Raw genomic sequence first — 26,001 nt, forward strand, 5'->3', positions numbered from 1 at the left:
CTGGCGACCATCATGCTTTGCGGGAGGGGTTTTAATGTGTTCACTCTGTTGAGGAAGGGTGTTTGGGTTAGTGGCTTTGGCCATCTGTGTGTGTGGAGGTGTGTGTGACCTGTTGAATATGCTCCGGTTCATGCTTAGGCTGAATTGGATGTAGGTTCTCTTGTAAATGTGCTGCTCATGCTATACATGAGACCCAGTGCTGTGCAAAATAAAGTACTCCCAGACATTTACATTTACATTTACATTTAGGCATTTGGCAGACGCTCTTATCCAGAGCGACTTACAAAAAGTGCTTTAATGTTTACAACATTGGATACATACTTACACTGGGTTAACTAGGTTAATAACTAAGTACCATTAGTCCAACACAACTGAGTTTTTTTTTTTTTTTTTTTTTCCCCGGGGGGAGGGGGGTTAGTCCAAGTACTGGAGAAACAGATGCGTCTTGAGTCGTCGTTTAAAGATAGTCAAAGTCTCTGATGTACGGACATCTAGAGGAAGTTCATTCCACCATCTAGGTGCCAGAACAGAAAAGAGCCTGGATGAATGCCGCCCTTGATCCCTGAGAGATGGTGGGATGAGGCGAGCAGTGCTGGAGGATCGGAGGCAACGTGGTGCAGTGCGTGGTGTAATTAGCGCAGAGAGGTAAGTGGGTGCTGGGCCATTTTTGGCTTTGTAGGCAAGCATCAGTGTTTTGAATTCGATGCGGGCAGCTACAGGAAGCCAGTGCAGGGAGCGGAGGAGTGGGGTGGTGTGGGAGAACTTGGGAAGGTTAAAAACGAGTCGTGCTGCTGCATTCTGGATCAGTTGCAGAGGACGAATCGTGGACAGAGGCAGGCCTGCCAGGAGTGAGTTGCAGTAGTCCAGTCTTGAAATAACAAGGGACTGAACAAGCACCTGAGTAGCCTGTGAAGAAAGAAATGGGCGAATTCTTCTGATATTGTAAAGAAGAAATCGACAAGAGCGAGTAAGGTTAGCGATGTGTGGGGAAAATGACAGATGATTGTCCACGGTTACCCCAAGATTGCGGGCGGTGGTTGAGGGAGTGATTTGGTTGTTGTCCATGGATATCACAAGGTCTTGACCTGGAGATGAGTCACAAGGGATAAACAACAGTTCGGTTTTACTGAGATTGAGCTTCAGCTGATGAGCAGCCATCCAAAATGAGATGTCTGCCAGACATGCTGAGATCCGGGTGGAAACCTGAGTGTCAGAGGGAGGAAAGGAGAGGACAAGTTGGGTGTCGTCTGCATAACAGTGGTATGAGAATCCATGCGATGATATGACCTTACTCCCAGCCATTGCATTGAGCAGCAATTAAGCTCACTCGTCTCTCCAACATCTTTTCCGGCGGTAAAACGCTACATTGGTGTCAGAAGTGGGATGGAGAGTTGGAGCGCACTGTTGCGGACCTACAAAAAATCCACGCAGGCCGCAGAGTAGCGGAGCAGCTAAGGAGAAAGAAAGAAATTTTTTCTGACGGGGCTAGCGCGAGGTAACCAGGGCGACTGAAGCAGAGCGGTGAAATGAAAATTCCGGCACTAGATTTCGGAACAGGCGCTGGAAGACCTCCCGGCCGATGAGCGGAAGAACTGGGCAAAGCTACGGGAGTCGATCCACTATCAGTTTGGCGCGGGTGACTGTACGGAGGCAGCGTGCGAGGAGCTGGCGGTCCGTGAGCGGTGCGCTTCTGAGCCTCTAGGCGCGTTTGCCATGGATTTAAGCATCTGCAAGCACATCAGGTTAGCGGCACCAGCCTCCCTTTCTGAGGCGCTGCACGAGGCCGAGCGCGCTAAGCCCATAATGGCGGAAATCACGGCGAAAGAGCCAAGCGACCTCCCGCAGCTCGGGGCCGCTCTGTAGGTGAACCTAGCCAGAGACAGGGCTACCCGTCGCCTGAGAGACAGCGTACTCTAGCAGCCGGTAAACTAGCTCCGGGGGTTGCTAAGAGGAAGCCGCCTCCCACAACTGTTCTTGTTCCCCCAACTAGTGGATTCAACTTTCTATCGGGACGTTAAGGAAACGGCGCTGGAATTTATGTCAACTGTGTGCTGGACAGCGTCTTACTACGGGCGCTCATGGACACCGGCTCCACTGTTTCGTTGCTGCGCTGTGGATTACTGGGGCAAAGCGAGCACGGTTGCAGACTGCCTGACCCAGCCTTCAACATTCGCACCGTGTCTGGGAGCTTCATGAACATACGGGCTTGTCGCACGGTGCGAGTCCAAATAGGTGAGCGAACTCGTTCGCACAGGTTCTTTGTGGGGAATATCGAGGAAGACTGCATTTTGGGGTTAGACATTTTGGAGAAATAGGGTACGGTGCTGTATTTAACTGACGGGACTCTTCGTGGTAACTTCAAGGTAGCTAGGTTGCTAATACCCAAACCACAGCCGCACGTGTTAGTAGCACACACCCGGGGAGCAAAACTTCCAGTAGTTGCGCCAGGTAAACATCTGGTAGCAGACCGAGCGGGAAACCTACACGCTAACGCCGATGCTTTATCCCGACAGCCGTGCAGTAAAGCGCGCCGTCGGTACTGCGAGCAAGTGGAAGAGCGTGTGTGCGGTGGCGATGAAGACCATCGATCCAGAACTAAGTACTGTGCAAAATAAAGTACTCCCAGCCATTGCATTGGGCAGCAATTAAGCTCACTCTCCAACATCCTTTTCGGCAGTAAAACGCTACTATATATATGTATATATATATATATATATAGAGAGAGAGAGAGAGAGAGAGACAGAGAGAGAGAGAGAGAGAGAGAGATAAATATGCATGTTCATTTAATCAACTCATATGGTGGTGTTATATTTTTATATATTGTTAGGATTTCACTCACTCATTCACTCATAGTCTATACCACTTTATCCTGTATTCAGGGTCGCAGGGACCTAGAGCCTATCCCAGGAGGCTTAAAGCACGAGGGTGCTAATGGTAGTGGGCAACTCACTTTTATTAAAAGGGGTCCTATTATGCCATTTTAAAGGTTGCTAATATTGCTTAATGAGTCTCTTAAAACAGGTTTACATGTATGCAAGGTCAAAAAACACTTTAGTTTTTTCCAAAAATAGATTAAATTTTTCTTTATTTCTAAATGATTCGTAAACGTGTGAAGCAGTTCAAACATTCAGTCTGTCTAAACCCCTCCTTTCCGTGAGCCCTCACTGCTGTGATTGGTCAGATAGCGCGGTGATTTATGACTGGTCTACCACTACAGCGTGTGTCGGGAAAACAAAACGCCCATAACTGAACGAGGGCTCTGGAGACCCATCAATACATAGAAAAGATGGCGTCAGTTTTACTGTGTAACTACCAGCTAATTTTATATTAACTGTGGCTACAAAAATCAAGGGTTTTTTTATCTTTGTGTCGGTGTTGCGTTAAAAGGCCGGTGAGCAAAAAGGACAAACACGAACAAGTAGATAAAGGAAATGTGTATTATACAAAACTAAATAAAGTAAACGAAAAAGGTGCACCACAACCAAACAAAGATATAAACGATATTTACAAACTATATATTATAAACGGAATGTGTATGTGTGCGTGAACGCGAGTGAGAGGAAAATGTCCGAATGTATGTGTGTTATCCAAGTTCACGAAGATGGTTCGATGACGGAGGTTGAGAAGTCCGGGGAATATGTCCAGTCAAAGATAATCTCCGAAAGAAAATGGTTCACAGCAATCTCTCCTTCTCTCGCCCAAACAAATAACACCAGCACTGGTCCACCATTACTACTCTCAGGGAAAGGGCAAGGTGCATGCGCACTTCGCGTGTGTGTGAGCATTTTTTTTCCTCTGGGCTTGCCAAAGATAGGCATGCGCACTTCGCAAGTGTTAGAGTTCAGTTTTGGTGAATGGTGGAGAATAAACAGTTAAAAAGGATTTCGTGTGCTCTCGTTTTTTATTGTTTTTTTTATATTACAAAGTGTTTGAGCGAACCCGGCATGAATGCTCGGTCACATTAACAAGAGGTTGGTAACATTAATTGTAAGATGGGGGGCAAGTTGTTTGCGACGTAGAACGTGGGCGGACATTACGTAGAACGATGTAGAACATGGGCGGACATTACGTAGAACGACGTAGAACGTGGGCGGACATAATGCAAATATGTTACGGAGTGACGTGGAAACATAAAGAAAAATTAGAATTGCTAACGACTTGTTTGGGCGAATGTGAGCCGACTCTTTTTTTTAAGAGACAAAAACTTAATTTATCGTGCACTGTCGGCGTCACAGATAGTGCATATAAGTTATGTTCACATACAGCTACATGACACACTGCATAAAAGATCATATTTGAAAAAGCATAATAGGGGCTGTTTAAACTTATTATAATTTTTTGTCATTTTCAAGCCTAGTGGCCTATTTTTTTGTAACTGATAAAATTGAACAAGTTTAATCCAAACAACAACACCTACAAAAAAGAAGGTCTTCCGGGACACTAATGCTTTTTGTTTAGGAAATTTTCAGCAAGAAAAAAAGTCTTATGTAAACTATGCTGATAAACCTGACATATTTACCATACACCCATTAAACTTAGTGCAAGTACACACAAGTCTTCAGTCCTTCCTGAATTTAAGGCAGAGAAATGAATAGAGAAGAAACGTAAGAAGAGAGAAAGAAAACAACATGAGCTTATTGAGTACAGCAAGGTTGAGTCATGCCTCTCACTCCAGGACAAAGCATTTTTATGATTCTAACTTTCTAATAATTAATTGTGGCGCCCTGTTTTTTACCTTCACACATTCCTGACCCTACATGGAATCCAACCTCAGGCATTCCCTAAACCAACTCTATAGCGTGCAAAATGTTTTTGTGAATGCACAATATCATGTGATTACTACAGTATAAGGAAATGTTTTTTTAAAATCAGTAGTTAAAATCAGTGTACGTAAATGTTGTAAAAAGGCGGGTGTACATAAAGAAGTACAGTAGAAAACCCTTGTTTGATATTATCAAAAATTAAGTGTTAAATCAGCTCATTCATGCTCATAAAAAAGAATGCTCAATCAAATAATATAAGTGATGATTAGATTAATATATTTTGATATGTACACTATGAATCTCTCTGCATGCAATACAGGTACACGGAAAAAAACCTTTTTCTAATATTTAATATATAGTATTTCTCTTATTATTATTGGGTCTTTGTTTGTTTCGTTCTATTTTATGTTACAGTAGTGGGCAACAAGACATCCTACTTGACACTTATGTGTTTTGTTTGTGGAATGATTAACCAAAAAAAGTTAGTGATGTTGATGGATTTTTCCATGCGCCCATTAAATTTAAGGCATGTACATGCATGTTTTTAGTCCATTATTAAACAGATAAAAAGAAATGAATAGAGAAGAAATATAAGAATAAAAAGGTCAAAGCTCTGGGTTCTGCAGTAAACCGCTCCAGCAAAAAAAATTGTTTGTTTGGTGCCTGCATGGACTGGCGTCCGTCCAAAACGTGTTTGTTACTATACAGTAAATAACTAATAAACAAAACTTAAGTAATGTCTCAAACAACTGATGTGCAGCGAAACACTATGTTTATTTTTTTAAAGATTAAAGATTCAATTTGAACAATTCTGGTGGATATTGTTGGAATGCGTGTGGAACACGTGTGGTGCTTTATCTTTGCCTAGGGCTAGGTTAGGGTTAGGGTCTCAGTCAAAGATCTGCCAGACCTACTTAATTTACTCGGTTTATTAATTTCTACTACATACACTATATTGCCAAAAGTATTCCCTCGTCTGCCTTCACATGCATATGAACTTGAGTAACATCAAATTCTTAATCCATGGGTTAAATATGATGTTCTCCCCGGCCCCCTCGCAGCTATGACAGCTTCAACTTCTTTGAAAAGGCTTTCAACAAGATTTAGGAGTGTGTTTTTTTTTTTTTTGACTATTCTTTCAGAAGCGCATTTGTAAGGTCAGACACTGATGTTGGACGAGACGGCCTGGCTCGCAGTCTCCGCTCTCATTCATCCCAAAGGTGTTCTATCGGGTTGAGGTCAGGACTCTGAAGGAGTTCTGTGAGGCCGGTTAAGTTCTTCCACACAAAAGGCGCTCATTTATGTCTCTATGGAACTCTTAATGCTTCAGTATACCAAGACATTTTGGACAATTTCATGCTCCCAACTTTGTGGGAACGGTTTGTGGACGGCCCCTTCCTGTTCCAACATGACTATGGATTAAGTATTAATTGGATATTACTCAAGTTCATATGCATGTGACAGTGATTTTTTTGGCAATATAGTATACATCGTGGAAGGTGTTACAATTACTTTTTTAATCTAAATTAGGTGTGAAATAATAAAAAAGAACACATGCTTAGACAAGTGTACAGCAGATATTGGAACTCTTTCAAGATTAAAATCATGCCAGTTGTCAATCTCTTAAAGGAGGTTGTGCCAACACGGAGAGTGTTTGTCATTGTGTATTCAACTTGTTTTTCCCACTTGTCATATGTCTCATATTGTGCTAGATCTTAGATATAAACGATATGTTTTTATGCATTGGAATATATGTATATGTGTGTGTCCATACATGCTTCATAGAGCAACTAATTAAGAATCGTGATATATATTTGCATCAGCTGACCAGTTAACGCACCCATTCACTGGTCTGCTGATGTCGGATACTATGCGACTCTACGTACCTATGTACCTCACTGCTTTGTGTATTAGCTGAAATGTGACATACCACTTTAAATCCATTTGTTGTTCTTGTTAAAATGTAAAAGAAAAACAATAACAAAGTAATAAAAGAAGTAATAATTTAAATTAATGACTAAATTATTAAGTATATTAATAAATAAAAGGATCCCAGAGATAAAAAGAATAATCACCAGGTATTTCTTTTCCCTCTTTATTTAGATTTATATTCATCATATGCTTAAAACATTATCACACAAACGCATACAAAGGCAAAAATTATTTGTTGGTGCTCTCTCTTGGAGATGGCATGAAGCCGTGGTATGACTGATTTTATTTTATATCTGTAATACGCTGGAAAACATTAAATTATGATCCACCCATTAATGCGAGTGATGATTACAATTTATTCTATGTTCAGTTGTACACTTTGAATTTCCCTGCAGCTTACACAAGCACAGAGAAAAAAACTGTATGGATTGTCTAAATTTATTCCTGTAAAATATAAGACATTGAGACGGAACATCAAATACTTTATAACAGTACATTACATTAGTGGGCAACTCACTATAATGGATCTTACGGATCAGTTATGTTAATTTAAACGATCTAATTTATTGGTTTAATCCAAAGCACAACATCCCTAAAACAACATGCTCTACTGGGACACTAATGTGTTCTGTCTGGTGGAATGTTCAGCAAAGAAAAGGAAAAAAAAAAAGAGTTATGTACACTCTGTTGGTGGACACAACAAACTCACCTCTCACCCATTAACCCTTGTGCAAATACGTGTAAGTTTTGATTCCCTTGTTGAACAGAGGAATAGAAATAAATATAGAAGAAATATAAGAAAGAAGAACAAAGAAACTTGAGCTTAATCACTTCAGCAAGTTGAGGCATAGCTCTGGATCCGTCACAAAGCAGTTTAATTATTTTGATTCTCCTTTCACAGCTCATGATTAATTATGGGACATGTCTTTCCATTCCATCAAAACTTAATCCAGCCCTTCCCTTGAGCCCTGATGCTACGTGCACAACCTTAGGCGTTCCCTAAACTTTTTCCAAACCTAAAAGTAGGTCGAATGTCATGAAGTCAATGCATCGCTTGATCAATAATGATTGGTAATGAGTTGCGTTTAAATCCGATTTTTGTTTTTAAGATGAATGTAATTGAGTGTTGTGGAAATGTGTATGTACAGTAAGAAAGACAGAGTTATTGTTTGACATTAGCAGATAGAGAGAAGTCAGAAATCAGCTCATTAGTGTTCATAAAGAAAGAGGCAAAAAAGAATACTGATTTAACCTAAGAAAGATTTTTCCATAAGTATGGTACCGCTTTGTTTCTCATATGTAGCAGCCAAGGTTTAATCCTGAGACTGAGATTTTTCTGGGTTTCTCCAGTTGCAAATTTGCGTGACGCCTAGGCAGACTTGTATCCCATCCAGAGTGTGTATCTGCTGTGCCCTCCCATCATCAATACCGCGCAAGATCTTGGAGAGAAATGAATGCATAAAAGATGCAATGATTCTAATTAAAGCAGAAGGTGGCCAATGAAATACTGTATTAGAGAGCGATTAGAGAGAACTTTTTTTGAGGTAGGCACTGTACACTAAACATCAAGGCTAGAGCCCAATCAAACCATCTCATTCCTTTTAATCCACCCAAAATGTAGCCTTGGTGTTGACTATGCAATTCCCGGCGAATATATATATAACACTGACTCCACAGGCTTGTACAGTAAAAGGACACAGCTTACGTTTTTGTCAAGAGAATTAAATGTAGATATTAAAGATGCATTACACAGATCACATTAGTTTTGTATGTAGCAGCAGTGAGCTTTATAGTACTGTACATTCTAGCACCTCTGTTCACTCATACAGTATGTGTGGACATGGCCTAAGAAGTACCTTCAATTTAATTATGCCAGTATTTATCTTGGTAAGGAAAATTTTAAAGAAATTTCTGAGAAAATGTCATAATTCTAAGAATTTTTTTGGGTTCTTTATGTATCTATTAACCATGGTGCAAATACATGCGAGTCTTCTGTCCTTGCTGATTCAGGGAAGGAGAAATGAAAAGAGAAGTACTGTAATATGAGAAGAAGAATATAGTACAGCAAGTTGAGTCATGGCTCTGGATAAATCAGTTGAATGATTCTAACCCCCTCTTTACCCTTTCTAAGAATTAATTATTATTCCCTATCTTTTACCTTCACACAACCCTCACCCTACACGAATAGGCGTTCCCTAAACCGATCCCAGCCTAAAAGTGGGCAAAACGTCTTAGTGAATGTAATATATCACTTGATCACTTCACTTGTAATGAGTTGTTTTATAACAATATAATATATAAAATCTATGTAATTGAATGTTGTGGAAATGTCTATGTACAGCAAGAAATACAGAATCATTGTTTGATATCAGATTATAGGTAAGTATAAAGGGCATTGGGCCTTGGTTTGATTCCCAGGACAATGCCACTGGATGCAGTCCCAGTCCTAAGCCCGGATAAAATGGGAGGGTTGCATGAGAAAGAGAATCCGGTGTAAAGCCTGTGACAAAGTTGTTGTGCAGATCAGTTGGTCCACTTCTTCACTGCATTGTGTTATGACAGTTTATAAAAGCCCTATGCACGCAGGCTTAGTATTATCTGACAATTACCCCCACTTCACACTCCATTTCTATTACTAGAAATTACCCCCCACATCCGAATTTTGTGTGACGCATTGACACAGGATAAAAAAAGCCTGCAATTTTACTTGAATTTACTGACTTATCTCCCGGATATGATGTCAAGACTTTGCGTAACATCAACTTCCTTGTTCCTCAACGTTATAGGTCTGGCTGGATGATACTGTATAAACAGAAGAGTTGACCTTCCCTTACTGCATGCTGTTATATATCTCCATATTAATCATTCATTTTGCTTTCGATCTGCACTTTGTATCGTTGTATGGTGTACAGCGATATGACCCAGCACCCAAAATACTTCCAGAGCTCTCCAACAAAGCTTCCATTCTTTGTGAAGAATGAATAAAAATAGACACAAAATAATGCTGATTGAACCGAACAAAGTTTCTCCCTAGATTTACTGTTTTTGTAGCATTGCTTTATCACAGCTCCAGAGTCCCGGTTTTAGTCCTGAGTCTTCTCCTTCCTTTGGGTTCTCCAGTTAACTACTCCAGTTACGTTTTTTTGTGATGTATGGTTAGACCGGCGTCCCATCCAGGACGTGTTTTTGGATCTTAGTAGACTGAGTTTCTCTCTTCCATTCTTTTTTCTTTCCTTTCTATGTTCTGCTACAGTATTGGGCAACTCACTATGATCAAACTTATCATAATTGTTGCACTTTAATTTAACTGGTTGAATTTACTAATAGAACTAAAAGCAATACATTCTCCTGCGACACTAATATGTTCTGTTGGTGGAATTTTCAGTAAGGAAAAAAATCATCTTACGTGCAATGTGTGGGAAAACTCAACAGAGTTACCCTGCACCCATCAAAGCTTAGTGCAAGTACGTGCAGGTTTTCATTCTCTTGTGGAACAGAGAAATAGAAATGAATAGAGAGGAAATATAAGGAGAGAGAGAAAAAAAAACGTGCTTTCCATCAGTACAGAAAGTTGAGTAATGGCTCTGGACAAAGCAGTTTGTTGATTCTAATGTCCCCTTTTACACTTCCTCTGAATTAATTGTAGGCCCCGTCTTGTAACGTCACTCAACCCAGACCCTACATGAAACCTAACCCTAGACATTGCCTAAATGTATCTCTATAGGAGGCAAAAGGCTTTGGTGAATGCACTATATCATTTGACTACAAGTGATGAGTTGTTTTTAAATCAATAGCTAAGATTAGTGCAATTAAAGGCTGTGACTACCTCGTGAAGTGGTTAAGCCAAGCCAACACCAAAAGTGCTTCTTCATTATATTGATTTTACATTTAGGCATTTGGCAGATGCTCTTATCCAGAGCGACTAACATTTTTATCTCATTATACATCTGAGCAGTTGAGGGTTAAGGGCCTTGCTCAAGGGCCCAACAGTGGCAACTTGGTGGTTGTGGGGTTTAAACCTGGGATCTTCTGAACCGTAGTCTAATGCCTTAACCACTGAGCTACCCCTGGCCATCTGACTGCAAGTGGGTATGGGTGGCTTGTTGGTTAAGGTGTTGGACTGTGGACCAGGAGGTCCCCAGTTTGAGCCTCGACACCACTGGGTAACCACTAGTGGACCTGTGAGAAAGGTCCTTCGCACCAGGTGCTCAGATACAATAGGGCAGCTGGCAACCCGGCCCTGTAAACAACTGCCACAGAAACACTGGGAGTATATTTGTTGCTCAAGAGACAGAACCACAGCAAGGTATTTATTTGCTAAGCATTGAATGCGTGTGGCTTTTAGATTAAAGCATGATTATGAGATGGCAACATGGGGAAAAATGTCCTTTCCCTTACAGTACTTTTGAAGAGGACACACACACACAAATCGTTTTGTTAGCGCCCTCTCCTGGAAATGTCAAAAATGGCAGTTTACATGGTAAGACTACATGATTTTATTTCATATCAGTAACGTGCTGTAAAACATTATATTATGATCCACAAATAATTTGCCTGATTATGTGATGATTAACTTTATGTGTTTTAATCAGTAAGTCTAATATTTGGTGCACCCTTCACAGACACGAAAATAATAACTGTTTCTCCACTCGTTGTGGTGCACTAAGTGTCTCGTACAGAACAGTCAGATCAGGACTGAGGATCAACACAGCTTACTTTATGTCCAGAGTATACAATGATATGAAAGATGCATTTTAAATGTCACCTTATAGAAATAAAAAGTACTGATGAAATTGTAGGGAGTGACAAGTTTTATTCCTGTAAAACACAGACATTAAAATGGGACTCCAATTTCCTTATACCAGTATGTATTTTAATTTGTGCTTCTCACAGAAGTTATCCCACACCCATTAAAATGTGGTGCAAGTGTGTGCAAGGTTTCATTCCCTTGTAAAACAGAACATTGAGAAGAGAGACAATAAATCATGAGCTCAATAAGCACATCAAGTTGATTTATGGCTCAGCGCTTCTAATTTCCCCCTATATAACAGTACCTCTGTTATGGGCCCTGTTGTTCACAATCAGTCTCTCTGTTCCAGAAAGACTTTGGCCAAACATATCAATATACAATCTTACATAAACCCTAACCCTATGTGCAACCTAACCCTACAGTATGTGCACTTTAACCCTACATGCACCAGAATCCACATGAACTCTAACCCTAAATGCATCATAACACTACTTGTTTGCTAAACCTAAATGAACCCTAACCCTTCTGGCAGCCTGACCTTCGGTACACCTTAACCCAACCTGATCCCTAACCATACATGCACCTCAACCCTACCTGAACCTTTATGGTGCATGATCCCTAAACCTATGAGTACCTCAACTTAACATAAACCCTACAGACACCCTAACCCTAAATCCTCACCCCTACATGAACCCTGACCGTATGTGAACCCTAACTCTACATGAACGCTAACCCTACATGCACCCTAATCCTACATGAACCATTATTCTAAATGCACCTTAACCCTAGGCTAAGGCCCACTTTAGGCACCCTAGGCATTCCTTAAACCTATCCCAATCCAAATAGTAGGAAAAATGTTTTAGTAAAGGTACTATACCACTTGACCACTAGGAATGAGTTGTTTTTAAATTAATAGCTAAGAGCAAGGACACTGAATAGTGTGAAAATTTCTGTGTCCAACAAGAAGTACGACAAAATGATCTGTTTCATAAAGGACTACATAACCTAATGATCAAATAATAGGTAATTAGAAAATTAGTCCATTTATGTTCACAGACAAAAAATAATGATGATTTTCCATAGATTTGGATTTGCTTTCCAGGATTCCACAGAAAATGTTCTGTTGGCGTCCTCTGTTGGAAACAGCATGAAGATGCATCTTATGTAAGTCAGTGATTCCATTTTGTTTTAGTAATCTGTTAGAAAACATTCGCTCATAACCGACCTATATTGTAGCATGATTATATTTCTAACTCTAAATTAATTTTAAACCTATTAAAACACTTACATTACCCTAATCACGCCTTTTCTGTATCCTGTATCATCCAATGACCCATGCATTCACACAAGTTATCGTTGATTCAAGGGGAAGATATTTCGCTAAGAACTTCAACCTACTTGCAACCAACAAGAATAAACCCACCCAGCACACCCAGTTACACACTAGGAGCGATTTGAAAACAGCAATCATCACGATGGCCATATTTGGTCACTCAAAACAAACCATTGCCTAACTAATTTTAAAGCTCAACTTCAGAAATCCTGAAAAAAGTAAACGTTCAATGCAGCAGTAACGTCGCAGAAATCTGTCACATAAAATGTACATGTAGTCAAATACAAATATAGAAAATTATTTTCTTTAGTATTACTTTTTTGTATTCTTTTATTGGAAAATGATTTATGTAATGGACAAAAAAGTTTTTTTAACTATAAAATAATGCATATGTTATTAAAGAGTCAGAAGTTCTGTCCAAACTTTTAACTTTTAACTGAAGATAAATATGAAGCTCTTGTCGGACAGTTCCTATTGCCTTGAGTACAACAGGGATCAAACATGCCTTCATACCTGAGATCTCAATTTTAAGGTCTTTTGTATTTACTGAGCTTCCTTGATGGTAACATTTACATCATTCGGAACATCCACATCAATTAGATCTGTCATGCAGAATGATATCTTGTTATTATTATTATTATTATTATTATTATTATTATTATTATAGGCGACACAGTGGCTTTGACTATCACCTCTAGGGTCCGGGATCGATTCCCACCTCAGGGTCTGTGTGCATGGAGTTCACATTTTTCCCTCGTGCTGGGTGGGTTTCCTTCAGGTATACCGAATTTTCTCCCACTGGATAAGTGGTATAGAATATGCATGAGAGTATTCTTTTCAAATTATTATTATTATTATTATTATTATTATTATTATTACTTTTTTAAAAGTATAAATGAAATTGAACAAAATATTAAAATTAAAATATTAAATATTAAAATTAGTAAGTGTTCTGCAGATGTTTATGCTTTTAGTTGACACATGTGGCCGCCTTAAAAAAAAAAAACAGCTTCAGCAATCACCTGACGTCATATCGTCTCTTGATATCATGCTCCACGATTATAACAACCCATTGTCGTGTGATTAAACACGCCTTTTCTGAAACTTTCAAATATATTTGTTGAAAATTGACGTAGTAAAAAAAAAAAAAAAGTCCAGTTTTTTTTTGTATGTCTTAACACGTAGAGTTTTTTATTTTTGTATTTATAAAAAAAAATACAATAGAATTGGGGGGGGGGGGGGGTTGTCATGCCATATTTCTTTTTGTTAATGTTTTGTCTGCTTTTGTTAGGAGTTGCCATAGTGGACCATTTGTCTCCATCAAACACTGTCCTTCCTCACCACATCTACAAACCTCCTCTTGGGCCTACATCTTCTCCTTCTGCCTGGCAGCCCCATCTCTACTATTCTCCTCCCAGTGTACCCCTCATTCCTCCTCTGCACACGTCCAAACCGTCCTAACTTTGTCCCCAAACCATTTTACCTGCAGCGTCTCTCTAATAAACTCCTTCCTGATCCTGGCCATTCCTGTCACTCCCAAAGTTTACATCAGGTTACAGAATTTGTATGTTAATTTCAAAATTAATATTTTTAATCATCATTCAGCAGTTACACTAATTATATTATTATTATTATTATTATTATTATTATTATTATTATTATTATTATCTGTTTTGCCTTTTTGAGGTAAAATGTAAGATTAATACTTTTAATTCTTTGGATATGTTGCCTAAATAGTATGATTGTGAAATAAAATCCCAAGATTTATAATTTAATTTTTGAATGAGGTTTGAGAAGTCACTGTTACAAAATTTCACACATCAAAGGAGAAGTGGTAACATTTTTCGTTTGATGAAAAGCTAAAAAAAAAAAAAAAACTTTTGATTTAAAGAAACTCTTATTTTGACACTTGTATCTGAAATAGCGACTCATGGCGTTTTGATGAGGTTTCACAACAACCCGGTTGCCATTTTTCATTATCCAACTGATCCAGTCCAGCCGGATCTCAGCTTCAGTGTGTCGGAGCTCCAACCCTGGACCTTCCAGAAACCCAGCAGTGAATTACAACTAAACAGGGTGTTTTATCGGGGAGAAGACCGAGGACACAAGTGTAGGGCTGATATTAATAAAGGAGATATAACTTACTCAGGGCCAAGTGTCTACCATGAACCCTGAATAGTAAGTTCATTTGTTTTCTAAGTTCATGTTGTTTATGTCTTTGAATTGATACAAATGTATCAGTGAAGGTGAGAGAATCGAAACATCAAACAAACCACAGGGTGTTTATTATGTCCTGTTACAGAACACTGGCTTTGGATTAGATTCAGAAGGACTGTTAATGTAGTTAATTAAATGTCATCTGATCCACTTTATCTATAAATTAATAAATTAATTAATTAATGTCTCTCATTGGATTAAGTTTATTCAGATGTTTGTTTGTTTTTGTTTTATTACTTGATATTTTGTAACTTATTACTTGTTCTGTTTAACCTGAGACATTTGGATCAGTTGAAGTTCCTCAGAACTGTGTGTGTGTGTGTGTGTGTGTGTGTGTGTGTGTGTAAGATATGTGTGAGAGAGAGATGTTAAAATAATAACCCTGAAACATTAACTGGTGTGTGTCAATAATGTTAAAACACAAAATCTCATGTCCTTATAATATTGTCATTTAGCTGTGAAGAAATAAAATTTAGTAAAATAAAAACTCGTAAAGTTGCGACACGGTGGCTAGGTGGTGATCACTGTGACCTTGCACCTCCACGGTCCGTGTTCGATTCCCGCCTCAGGTCTGTGTGCCTGGAGTTTGCATGTTCTCCCCGTGCTTGGTGGGTTTCCTCTGGTGTACTCCGGTTTTCTCCCACAGTCCAAAGACATGCAGATTAGGTTCATTGGCACTATGAACGTCTAGGGTGTACCCCAAGTCTCCAGGGATAGGCTTCAGGCCCCCGCGCCCCTCTATACAGGATAAAGAGGTGTAGCCGATGAGTGAGTGAGCGAAAAACTCATAAAACCTAATGACATAAATAAAGTCACCTTAATAACAAAATGTTGTTTATCGTAATAAGTCAAATGACTTTTAATTCTTTAATCAGTCTTAAATTCTTTAGTATAAGGGAAAGTGACAAATAAATTACGATTAATTTAAACGATTAATGATTTATCGAATCTGTGATGGTTTTTATTTATATAAATTATTATTATTTCATGAGCCCTTATCATCTCCCAAGTCTCCGCATGTCAGTTTCTGTCAAACCTGCTGAAGATAGCGCTTTCACTTGCCTCATCACTTTTTGTGCCACATCGTTAGCAGGTTAGCAAGCGTCTGAAAAATATTAACAATTGTTATTAATTTACAGTTTCTTAATTATACAAGTCACACGGATTTTTACATTTCAATTTTTTTTTATTTGTTCCAGGGTGTGAAGAAATTTTACTTTTACAGAATTGTAGAAATTTTACAGAAATGCATTATAAAATATGCTTGGTTGGGTAACCATCCAGTCATATACCTTAGCTAACTCTTAACATAAATTAGTGTAGCATTAAAGGATAATAAATACATAAAGTGTGTGTGTGTGGGTGTGTATTGCACCAATTCTTTGACTTTGAGATCTATGATAATATCTAAAGGCTTGTCCATATTACACACATGAGACATGCCAAAGCTGATTATGTCATTTCTGTGTAACGGAGCTTGAGACTGAAGGTTGTGTGTCGCTTTCTTCATGTGACGCAACTTCTTTTTGTTTCTTTTTTTTTTGTTCAGCGACTACTTGTTCAAACTGCTGCTGATTGGAGACTCTGGAGTCGGGAAGTCCTGCCTTCTGCTCCGATTCGCAGTGAGTTTAAAACTGTCAGCTTATACACGTCCCGAGTGAGATCTGCTTCATTTGTCTCACGTAAGTCTTACAGTAATATATTTTCCCTGTCTGTCTGTGACGGTTTTGTTCAGGATGACACATTTACAGAAAGCTACATCAGCACCATCGGTGTCGACTTTAAAATACGGACAATAGAGCTGGACGGGAAGACGATCAAACTACAGATTGTGAGTACCGCCAGGGGGGTGAGGCAGGGCACTGAGACTAGAGCTGTAGAGCCTAACATATTGTCTTATTTAGAGTTTTCCAGAATATTAGCCTCTATAGTGAGCTATAAGAGTGACTAGAGCAAAATACTATAATTGTTGCAAAATATTATGACATGTTATGTGCACTGTTAATGTCGCATGACATGACAACGTGATGATGCATAGTATCAGCGGTCATCCTGATTATGCATGCGAATTTAATCTATCCAGGAGGCGAGTTCTTAAAACTAAAATTTGTATTGCGAAACGCATTTTCCCATAGAAAATAATGTAAACGCAGATAATCTGTTCCAGCCGCCCACAAAATAATACCAATATTACCAATTTCCAACACTATAATCATATGTATGCATGTAAATAATTTAAGCATGTAAATAAAGTAAAATATGAAATAAATAGACATTAAACCTCACTTAATTTGATTTATGATTCCTTCTGGCATCGGCTGCTTTAAAAACCAAACTGAAAGTGTTTCTCTTTTCTTCTCACTGCCGTCCTTGTTAATATTCTTGGGAGCCATGGTGCTATGTCTTCACTAAATCTTGTGCAAAATGTAAAAAAAAAAAAAAAACAAGCACTTTGCTTGGCTTTTCAAGTGGTTTTAAATGGCTAGGGGACGCACATGGGACTGAGTCGGCTCTTTGTTCGATTCGGTTAGTTCACTTGTATGCGGAAAATGCCTTGTATGCCTCTTTTTTTTTGTGTGTGTGTTTTTAAGGCGGAAATTCTTGATGCGGGGCGTTCGTATGCTGATGTACCACTCTACATGTTTGCACTTTATCACTTTGTAGCTCTGTTCTATCAGATAAGGCGTACAAACGAGTCTGAAAGATAAAAACAGCTATATTGTTGGACTCTTTACAATACCTCTTGCACAATACTCTATTATGTTGTTCGCTAAAGTACATGAATGGTGCTGCAGAGAAATGTGTGAATTGCGTACAGTACATACACACCCAGTTTTATAGTGGTGTTGAATCCGGGTTGTGTGTGTTACTCAGTGGGATACGGCGGGTCAGGAGAGATTTCGCACCATCACCTCCAGCTACTACAGAGGAGCCCACGGGATCATCATCGTCTACGACGTCACAGATCAGGTAGGTGGAACATCCTGGCACTGGGAAGGCTCGGTTACCATAGCGACCCTGCTCTTTTTTGTGGTAGGACGTTTGTTGCATTAGGCAGGACCACGAAATTAAACTTAGCACTGTTGGTTCAAACCTCCAAGGACGTCGAGGATTCGAATGGCACCTCCAGATTATGCTTTACTGAGTATGCATGCCATTCCTGTGCTTGGTGGGTTTCCACCAGATTCCGGTTTCCTCCGATAATCCAAAGATATTTAGTGTGGACTGATTGGTATTTCCAAATTGCCCATAGTATGATTGATGTACTGTCTCCATGATTGGTACATCAATGATTGGTGTCTCCCGCACCTGTGATGGGCTCCAGGCCCCTTGTGACCCTACACAGAATAAACTGTATAGATGGAACGATTTAAGAACAGTTACTCTACTAATAGTGCTGTATGCTGAGTCTCAAAACTTTCTTGTTGACTTTATTTCTTCAGGAATCGTTCAACAATTTGAAGCAGTGGCTGCAGGAGATCGACCGCTACGCCAGCGAGAACGTCAACAAACTGCTCGTGGGCAACAAGTCTGACCTGACCACCAAGAAATTAGTGGACTACACTACAGCTAAGGCAAGAATTCAAAAGAAAATTCTAATTCTGGTTTCAGGCCATCAAAACATTTTTTAAGACTTTCTGGCATGTCTGCAAGGCTCCTGCTAAAACCCTAGAAACCAACATGTGTACATTGTTGTATATTCCATGGCCTGCTATTTTAGATACGTTAACATGAATACTGAATTATGTGTCGAGATTCTGTGATGAAGTGGTGTGATTTAGAAGAGTTACTATTATCACATGTTTTAGAGAGTTTTATTCCTCTTACACCCCAGCACTTTAACAATGACCAGGAGTTAATATTGATTAAATGATGAGAAGCTGTACCTTTTAGTAATTGTGTTTAGTTTCTGGTGCATCCACATAGCATGTTAATTCCTGTTGTCACTTAAGTTACAGCAGCTTTAAACAACTGATCTGTGGATCCCCTAAAGCCTGAAAAAGGTGTATTTTTTATTATTTTTTTTAATCATGTGCACCAAAGTTATTTTCTTGTTGAAACACGTTATTTCTCTCAAGGGAACGAGTTGTTTATCCTGTGGGAATTAGTTGTTTAGGTCTTCAGATCAAGTTGTTTATGGGAACGACTTGTTTATCATGTGGGAACAAGGTGTTTATCTCGTGTGGGAACGAGGTGTTTATCTCGTGTGGGAACGAGGTGTTTATCTCATGTGGGAACGAGGTGTTTATCTCATGTGGGAACGAGGTGTTTATCTCATGTGGGAACGAGGTGTTTATCTCATGAGAACGAGGTGTTTATCTCATGTGGGAACGAGGTGTTTATCTCATGTGGGACCGAGGTGTTTATCCTGTAGGAGCAAGTTGTTTGTCTTTTCAGATCAAGTTGTTTATTTTGTGGGAACAAGTTGTTTATATCCGGTGAACCCCGGTGATTTTTGTCTTAAAATGCTCACACTGGAGAACCCTTACATAAATATTAAATTAAATGTTTCCTGAAATGCGGCACCACATCCAGGGTGTACCCACCCTCATGCTCTAAGTCTCCTGGGATAGGCTCCAGACAAATTGGTCATCAATGATCCTTTTTTTTTTTTCAATAAGCAAACATTTTTTTTAGTTCATTAACTATCAGTCTTTGATCATGTGAAGCATCAACAATTCAGTTACTATTAGAAACAACGTATCAGAACGAACGCATGAATATAAACCTGCACTACTCCTAGAGCTGCTGTTACAGAAAACACACCTCGCAGTATAACTCGCTATGCATCGTGTTTCTCTCTTTATCTCAGGAGTTTGCAGACTCTCTGGGAATCCCGTTCCTTGAGGCGAGCGCAAAGAACGCCACCAACGTGGAGCAGGCCTTCATGACCATGGCGGCAGAGATTAAGAAGAAGATGGGGCCGGGCGCCGGTACGGGCGGGGCCGAGAAATCGAACGTCACGTTCCACAGCCAGCCGGTGAAGGCGTCGAGCGGAGGCTGCTGCTGAGTCCTGAACCCGCACCGAATACACAACGCACAAAGGGAGAGGGATGTTACCTGCCATCATACTGCAGAGCGGACGCACAGCGGAGAGGGCGTGTGTGTGAGAGGGCGTGTGTGTGAGAGCACATGGAGAGATGTAAAGGATGATAATAATCAAGATTTCCTTTTACACCAAGCTGCACCTTTTAATTTGTAATTTTTTTTAAATCCCAGATTTAGAAAGACTAGGTTATCGATCGATCTGATGATTCATAGATTTCTATATCGTTTGCAAATCAGTCAAAACTCAGTCATCCAGGACTGTAGCTACGTTAACAAGCCGCAACAAACTCTAAAGAAGTAAACACCGAACCCTGAACATCTTCAACACTGAAATGTTCACTAGTGCCCACGTTTATTTCCCCTACTGATCGTTCATTATTGTTAACAGTTCCTCGTTAGCCGTGTCAAACATTTAACACTTACAGCACGTGTTCAATTTCTGTAAACACCAAAGTGCATCATGGGTATTGTGTACCCTGTGGAGTATATCAGTTCAACACTAACCTTAAGCAGTGCATTAATGGATTTCCTTACTCTACTGTATATGGGCTGTTTTAGATGTTTCATCTGCCAATCAGAGCAAACCTGGGAGCAGGAGCAGCTGTGATTGGTTGAGATGCTGAACAACAGGCCTTTTTCATTTAAGTCTTATCAGGACCTGGAAAAAACAGACCGAATTTTGACAAAACATTATTTCCCCAATGATTTCCTGGATCAGGATAATTTAGCTATAAAATATTTAATGCTGTATATTTTCAGTCCAACAATGAGCAACTGAGCAAGGGAGGCAGGTAACTGATCACCAGCGCGTTAGCGAGACACTTAAACATATCCTTGATAGCACCATGGGTCCCATAGTGCTATGTCTTCACTAAATTGGGCACAAAAAATTATTTGCCATTATTGGTTCAGCTCGGTTTAGTACCGAGTACTCCATTTGGTTTGAGAGGTACCTTACAATAAAACGTCAATAAACTTTTTTTTTTTAAGAATGTTAAAACACAGCTTGTAGACCCTTTTACAATTACGTCCTTGAGAAACCAGGCCAAGCCACAGTGGCCATGCTGTACGAAGTTCTGATGCCTCTGCCCTTTTTTTTTTTTTTTTTTTTTTTTAAATGACGCACCATTACTTACTAACTTCATTCCTCTATTGAAAACCTCGCTTCCTCCACACACACACACATTTATCCATAAAGCAGCGGGTTTAAGGGGACAAGTCCCTTTGAGTGATATTTTTGCCCTAATTATTTGCGCAGTCACCAGGCCGCCAGGTTAAATACATTTATGCAGTGTATACATATGAGAACTGTACTGAAAGTAATGCAAAACTGGGCACAAGGTTGTTGTTTTTTTTATTACATGACATTGGATGTTCAAGTTGATGGAGTTACTCCTCTTCTGTACTCAACATGGTCTCAGACACAAGCCATGCATTTGCACCATTGTTGAACCCAAATCTCAAATCCATCTGTTACTTTGGGCCACTTTTGCATTACTTACATTACAGCCGTTATATATATTTACGTGTCTACGTATAAGAATGCAAAACTAATTGTCCCATGGTATTGGAAGCGAAATAAAGAAACATGAACTTGTTTAGGTAAATGCAAACATCGCCTCCCTGTTATATTTTGGGGGGACAGGGACATGGGGGGTTTCTGGGTTCTGATATTTTTATTTTTTTTGTTTGCTTCTTTTTGTCATCTAATGTTTTCAATTAAAAATGATGGAAATGTTCAATAAAAATGGTTTTACCGGAACCTGTATGTTTCTTTGTGTTTGTTCGCTTTTAATCTCATACAAATGCTGCTTATAAAGATAAAATAATAAATATATAACCTAAACATGAAATGAACTAACTGTGCACTACTAATGACTTAAATGTCTTCTATAGATGTTCTTTTAGGGTTTCATTATAAAGCTATTTAATTGTACAGAATTAAAAGATTTTTAAAGAGACCTAATTTTTTTTCCTCAAGCAAATAGTTCTCTTTTTTTTCACTCAAATTCTTTATTAAATTACTTAAAGTCTGTGTAATTTCCAGTTAAATTTACCAGTCATTAGTATTCTGAACATTACAGATACGGAAATCTTCAGTATTATCTTATCTTTCATGCTAACAAAGCTAGCTTCACACAGGAACTGGCTAACATAGCTAATGATCTTTTGAGCATTGCTTATAGTATTTTAACTATATTTAAAATATTAAAAGTTTTTTTTGTTTTAAATCACGTGTAATGATTTTTCACTTAAACCAGACACACAGTGTAAATGTCACAAAAATCCAGTTTGGGAAATGTTATACAGTAGATACTGAAGGGTTTGACATTCGCAGAGTGTAAGTGGGTTGTTCTTTTTGCTCTCTTAAAATCTTCTTTGCTTCCTGAAAATATATTTTGAACCACTTTTGAAAAAGAAATGTGTTATATTAAACATTTCCTTTTCATACCAGTTTTATATATATATATATATATAACCAGCTAATAATCACTCCATCATCGTCTATACTGCTTTGTCCTGTGTACAGGGTCACGGGGGGCCTGGAGCCTATCCCAGGAGACTTTTGGCACGAAGCGGGGTACACCCTGGAACAATCCATCACAGGGCACATACACACACACACACCCACACACTACAGGCAATTTGGGAACACCAATTAGCCTAATCTGCATGTATTTGGATCGTGGGAGGAAACCAGAGCACCCACCAAACAGGGAGAGAACATGAAAATTCCACAGAAATCGAACCCACGCCCTGGAGGTCCGAGGCCACAGTGTGAACCACTACACCACTGTGCCTCCTGCTAATAATCTAATACGTTGAATACATCTTTATTGTATTTATATACTCAACAAAAAAAGAAACGTCCCTTGTTCAGGACTGTGTATTTCAACAATAATGTTGTAAAAATCCAAATAACTTTACAGATCTTCATTGTAAAGGGTTTAAACAATGTTTTCCATGCATGTTCAATTAACCGTAATCAATTAATTAACATGCACCTGTGGAATGGTCATTAAGACCTTAACAGCTAACAGAAAGTAGGCATTTAAGGTCACAGTTCTAAAAACGCAGGACACTAAAGAGACTTGTCTACCGACTGTGAAAAACACCTAAAGAAAGATGCCCAGGGTCCCTGCTCATCTGTGTGAACGTGCATTAGGCATGCTGCAGGGAGGCATGAGGACTGCTGATGTGGCTAGGGCAATAAATCGCCATGTTCGCACCGTGAGACGCCTAAGACGGCGCTACAGGGAGACAGGAAGGACAGCTGATCATCCTCGCCGTGAAGACCACGTGTAACGACACCCGCACAGGATGGGTACATCCAAATATCACACCTGCGTGACAGGTACAGGATGGCCACAACAACTGCCCGAGTCACACCAGGAACACACAATCCCTCCATCAGTGCTCAGACTGTCCGCAATAGGCAGTCCATGAGGAGGAGATGCACTGCAGTACTTCAAGCAGCTGGTGGCCACACCAGATACTGACTGGTACTTTTGATTTTGAGCCTCCCTTCATTCAGGGACACATTGTGAAACATTTTTAGTTTATGTGTTATGGTGTTGACTCTTTTAGTGTTCATACAAATATTTACACATTAAGTTTACTGAAAGTAAAAACAGTTAAGAGTCAGAAGACGTTTCTTTTTTTGCTGAGTATATATATTATAATTACTAAGCAATGTAAAACTTTAACTGATTGTGACTTTAAAAAAAGTGTTTTTGTTGTTTGTGATTTTCAGACTTAAACATGCAATACGAGAAATGATCGCGCTAATATTCATATTGCATTTGGTTCTCAACCTCAGTCACCATTTAGGATTTTTCTACTGATTAATCAGTTTGGTGTTTTTGTTTAAATATACTCAGATTTATTGGTCACACTTTTAAAGAAGAAACAAAGCATAGTCTTTTTTTTTTTCTTTTTCGTTTCTTTTTTTTATTTTTATATAACACTCAGTCATAGGGACAATGAAACGCCATGTGATTCAATTGCACACGTTTGTTAGCAGTTGCGGTACTAATCTTTGCTTGCTGTCTCATTTCTCTGGGGGCCAGGATGCCCCCACACACACCCACGCACGCGCATGCACTCATACACGAGCAGGTGTTTAGTGCAGACTCTGGCGTAAGGTCAGGGTCAAGAACAATGCAGAAGTGTGCACATTTACACACAAGTGCATCTAATTTGCTGGCTTTAGTTGTTCCCGGCTGCTGAGTGAGGTAAAGTGTGGGGGGGGTGAAGGACATGGGTCATGTGTGACAGCTGTTTCAGGGCTTTTGGCGAGCGAGACGTGAAAAGACAGAGGAACAGCGGCTTGGGGGGGAGGGGGAGACAGACAAAAGAGAGTCAAAAAGGCATGAATCAGCTGCAGACATTCTCGAAGACGCTGAATGCTCACCTGATGATGCTCGCTTCGATGCGCCCAGGCTTTTGTGGAGTTCACACTGGAATTGATCATGATAATAATAATAAAAATAATAATAGCTTATAATGTACATTTAGGCATTTGGCAGAAGCTCTTATCCAGTGCGACTTCCAAAATGCATTGAAGTTTCCATAGATCCTTAGTTTCCTAGATCCCTACACTGGGTTATTTGATGCAGGCTGCTACAGGAAGCTAGTGCAGATGTCTTTTTTTTTTATTTATCTTACCATACTGCGTAATGCCTCAATCTTCCACCTCAGAATTTTTGGCACCCTGGGAAAAAAAATCTCTTTGTGGGTTTACATAGAAAACATCCGTCAGCATGTTGAAGATGACACAGTAAATCGAGATTCCTATACACACTGTCCAAACAACTCGAGCTGTAAGGAACAAAAGAAAGACACGTCTGAAAGAACCCGACTGTGCAACTTCAACACATGCCATAAGTGTGTTTACATAAAGGGAACGTACCATGAAAAGTCATTACAGCAACATTGTCACTCATTGGACATTCCACAAGAGAAGACAGGTTTATGGACTGAAGTATCTACAGTATATGTGGTTCTTTCCCAAACTCTTCTCATGTCTCTGTATGCTGTAGCATTACAATGTCCTCACAGTAAAACTGAAAGTCCCAAACCTGCTCCTGTATGACACTGGTGATAAGGCTCTAATGAAAACCTTTGGGATAAACTAGAACTAAAGCCTGTTTGACATCCCAACATCAGTACCAGACCTCACTAATGCTCTTGTAGACAAACACCCAGAGATAAGCAGGAAAATCTAGCAGAAGGCCTTCGAAGAGCAAAATAGGATGCAGCAGAATATACATTATGGTCTAATGTCAGAGGCGCACATACTTTTGGGATATTATGATTATAATGAAGAAAGGGGGGTATATTGAGTACTAAATGCCAATAATTGACAAATAAAACTTTTATATTTTTATAACAAATGCTCTTAAATAATCTTGGGTTAGATTTCACTTGTAATCGTAGATATTTATCTTTACTGCAGGTGCCAATAATTATGATCCTGACCGTATGCTATCAGATTCCACACTACATTCATACAATCCTCATTATGCTGTGTGAGGGTTTTCAAACAACGTCAGTGACAATAACAGTGAGTATGAATCATGCACCAGAATCGAAGGTGAGCATTACGCTCACTATCATGCAGTAAATCCATCCTCCGCTTCCACACTCGCTCCAGATGAGTCGCTTGTTGCTCACTCCTCAGCAACGTCCCTCCTTTTTCTTTCTTCATCCCACCATCTGGAGCGCATGATGTCATGCTCAAGCACGAGAGAGGGCGAGGGGGAGAGAGAGATATTTAAAAAGCTTGTGTCATACGGTGCTCACAGATGGCAACTAGAATTGTAATGAGGGACAGAAAGATGTTTTAAAACACAAGAGTTGGCGGAAATATAATCTAAAACATCAAACACAGAAATAGTCGCCTGCTTCATCTGGAGAATTCCTTGAGACAAAAGCATTAATTATATTATATTATA

General features: G+C 39.4%; 1 protein-coding gene across 1 annotated transcript; it reads left to right on the forward strand.

The window, feature by feature from the left end:
* Positions 1–14,729: 14,729 nt before the first annotated feature.
* On the forward strand, positions 14,730–21,149 carry rab1aa (RAB1A, member RAS oncogene family a). The gene is made up of 6 exons (XM_053477308.1): positions 14,730–14,956; positions 16,545–16,617; positions 16,731–16,826; positions 17,870–17,965; positions 18,439–18,570; positions 19,809–21,149. Exons 1-6 carry the CDS (start codon positions 14,943–14,945, stop codon positions 20,004–20,006), a joined length of 609 nt encoding a protein of 202 aa, XP_053333283.1. The 5' UTR covers positions 14,730–14,942; the 3' UTR covers positions 20,007–21,149.
* The last annotated feature ends 4,852 nt before the right edge of the window (positions 21,150–26,001 follow it).

This window comes from Clarias gariepinus, chromosome 18 (genome assembly GCF_024256425.1).
Source record: "Clarias gariepinus isolate MV-2021 ecotype Netherlands chromosome 18, CGAR_prim_01v2, whole genome shotgun sequence".
In the NCBI taxonomy this organism is placed as follows: domain Eukaryota; kingdom Metazoa; phylum Chordata; class Actinopteri; order Siluriformes; family Clariidae; genus Clarias; species Clarias gariepinus.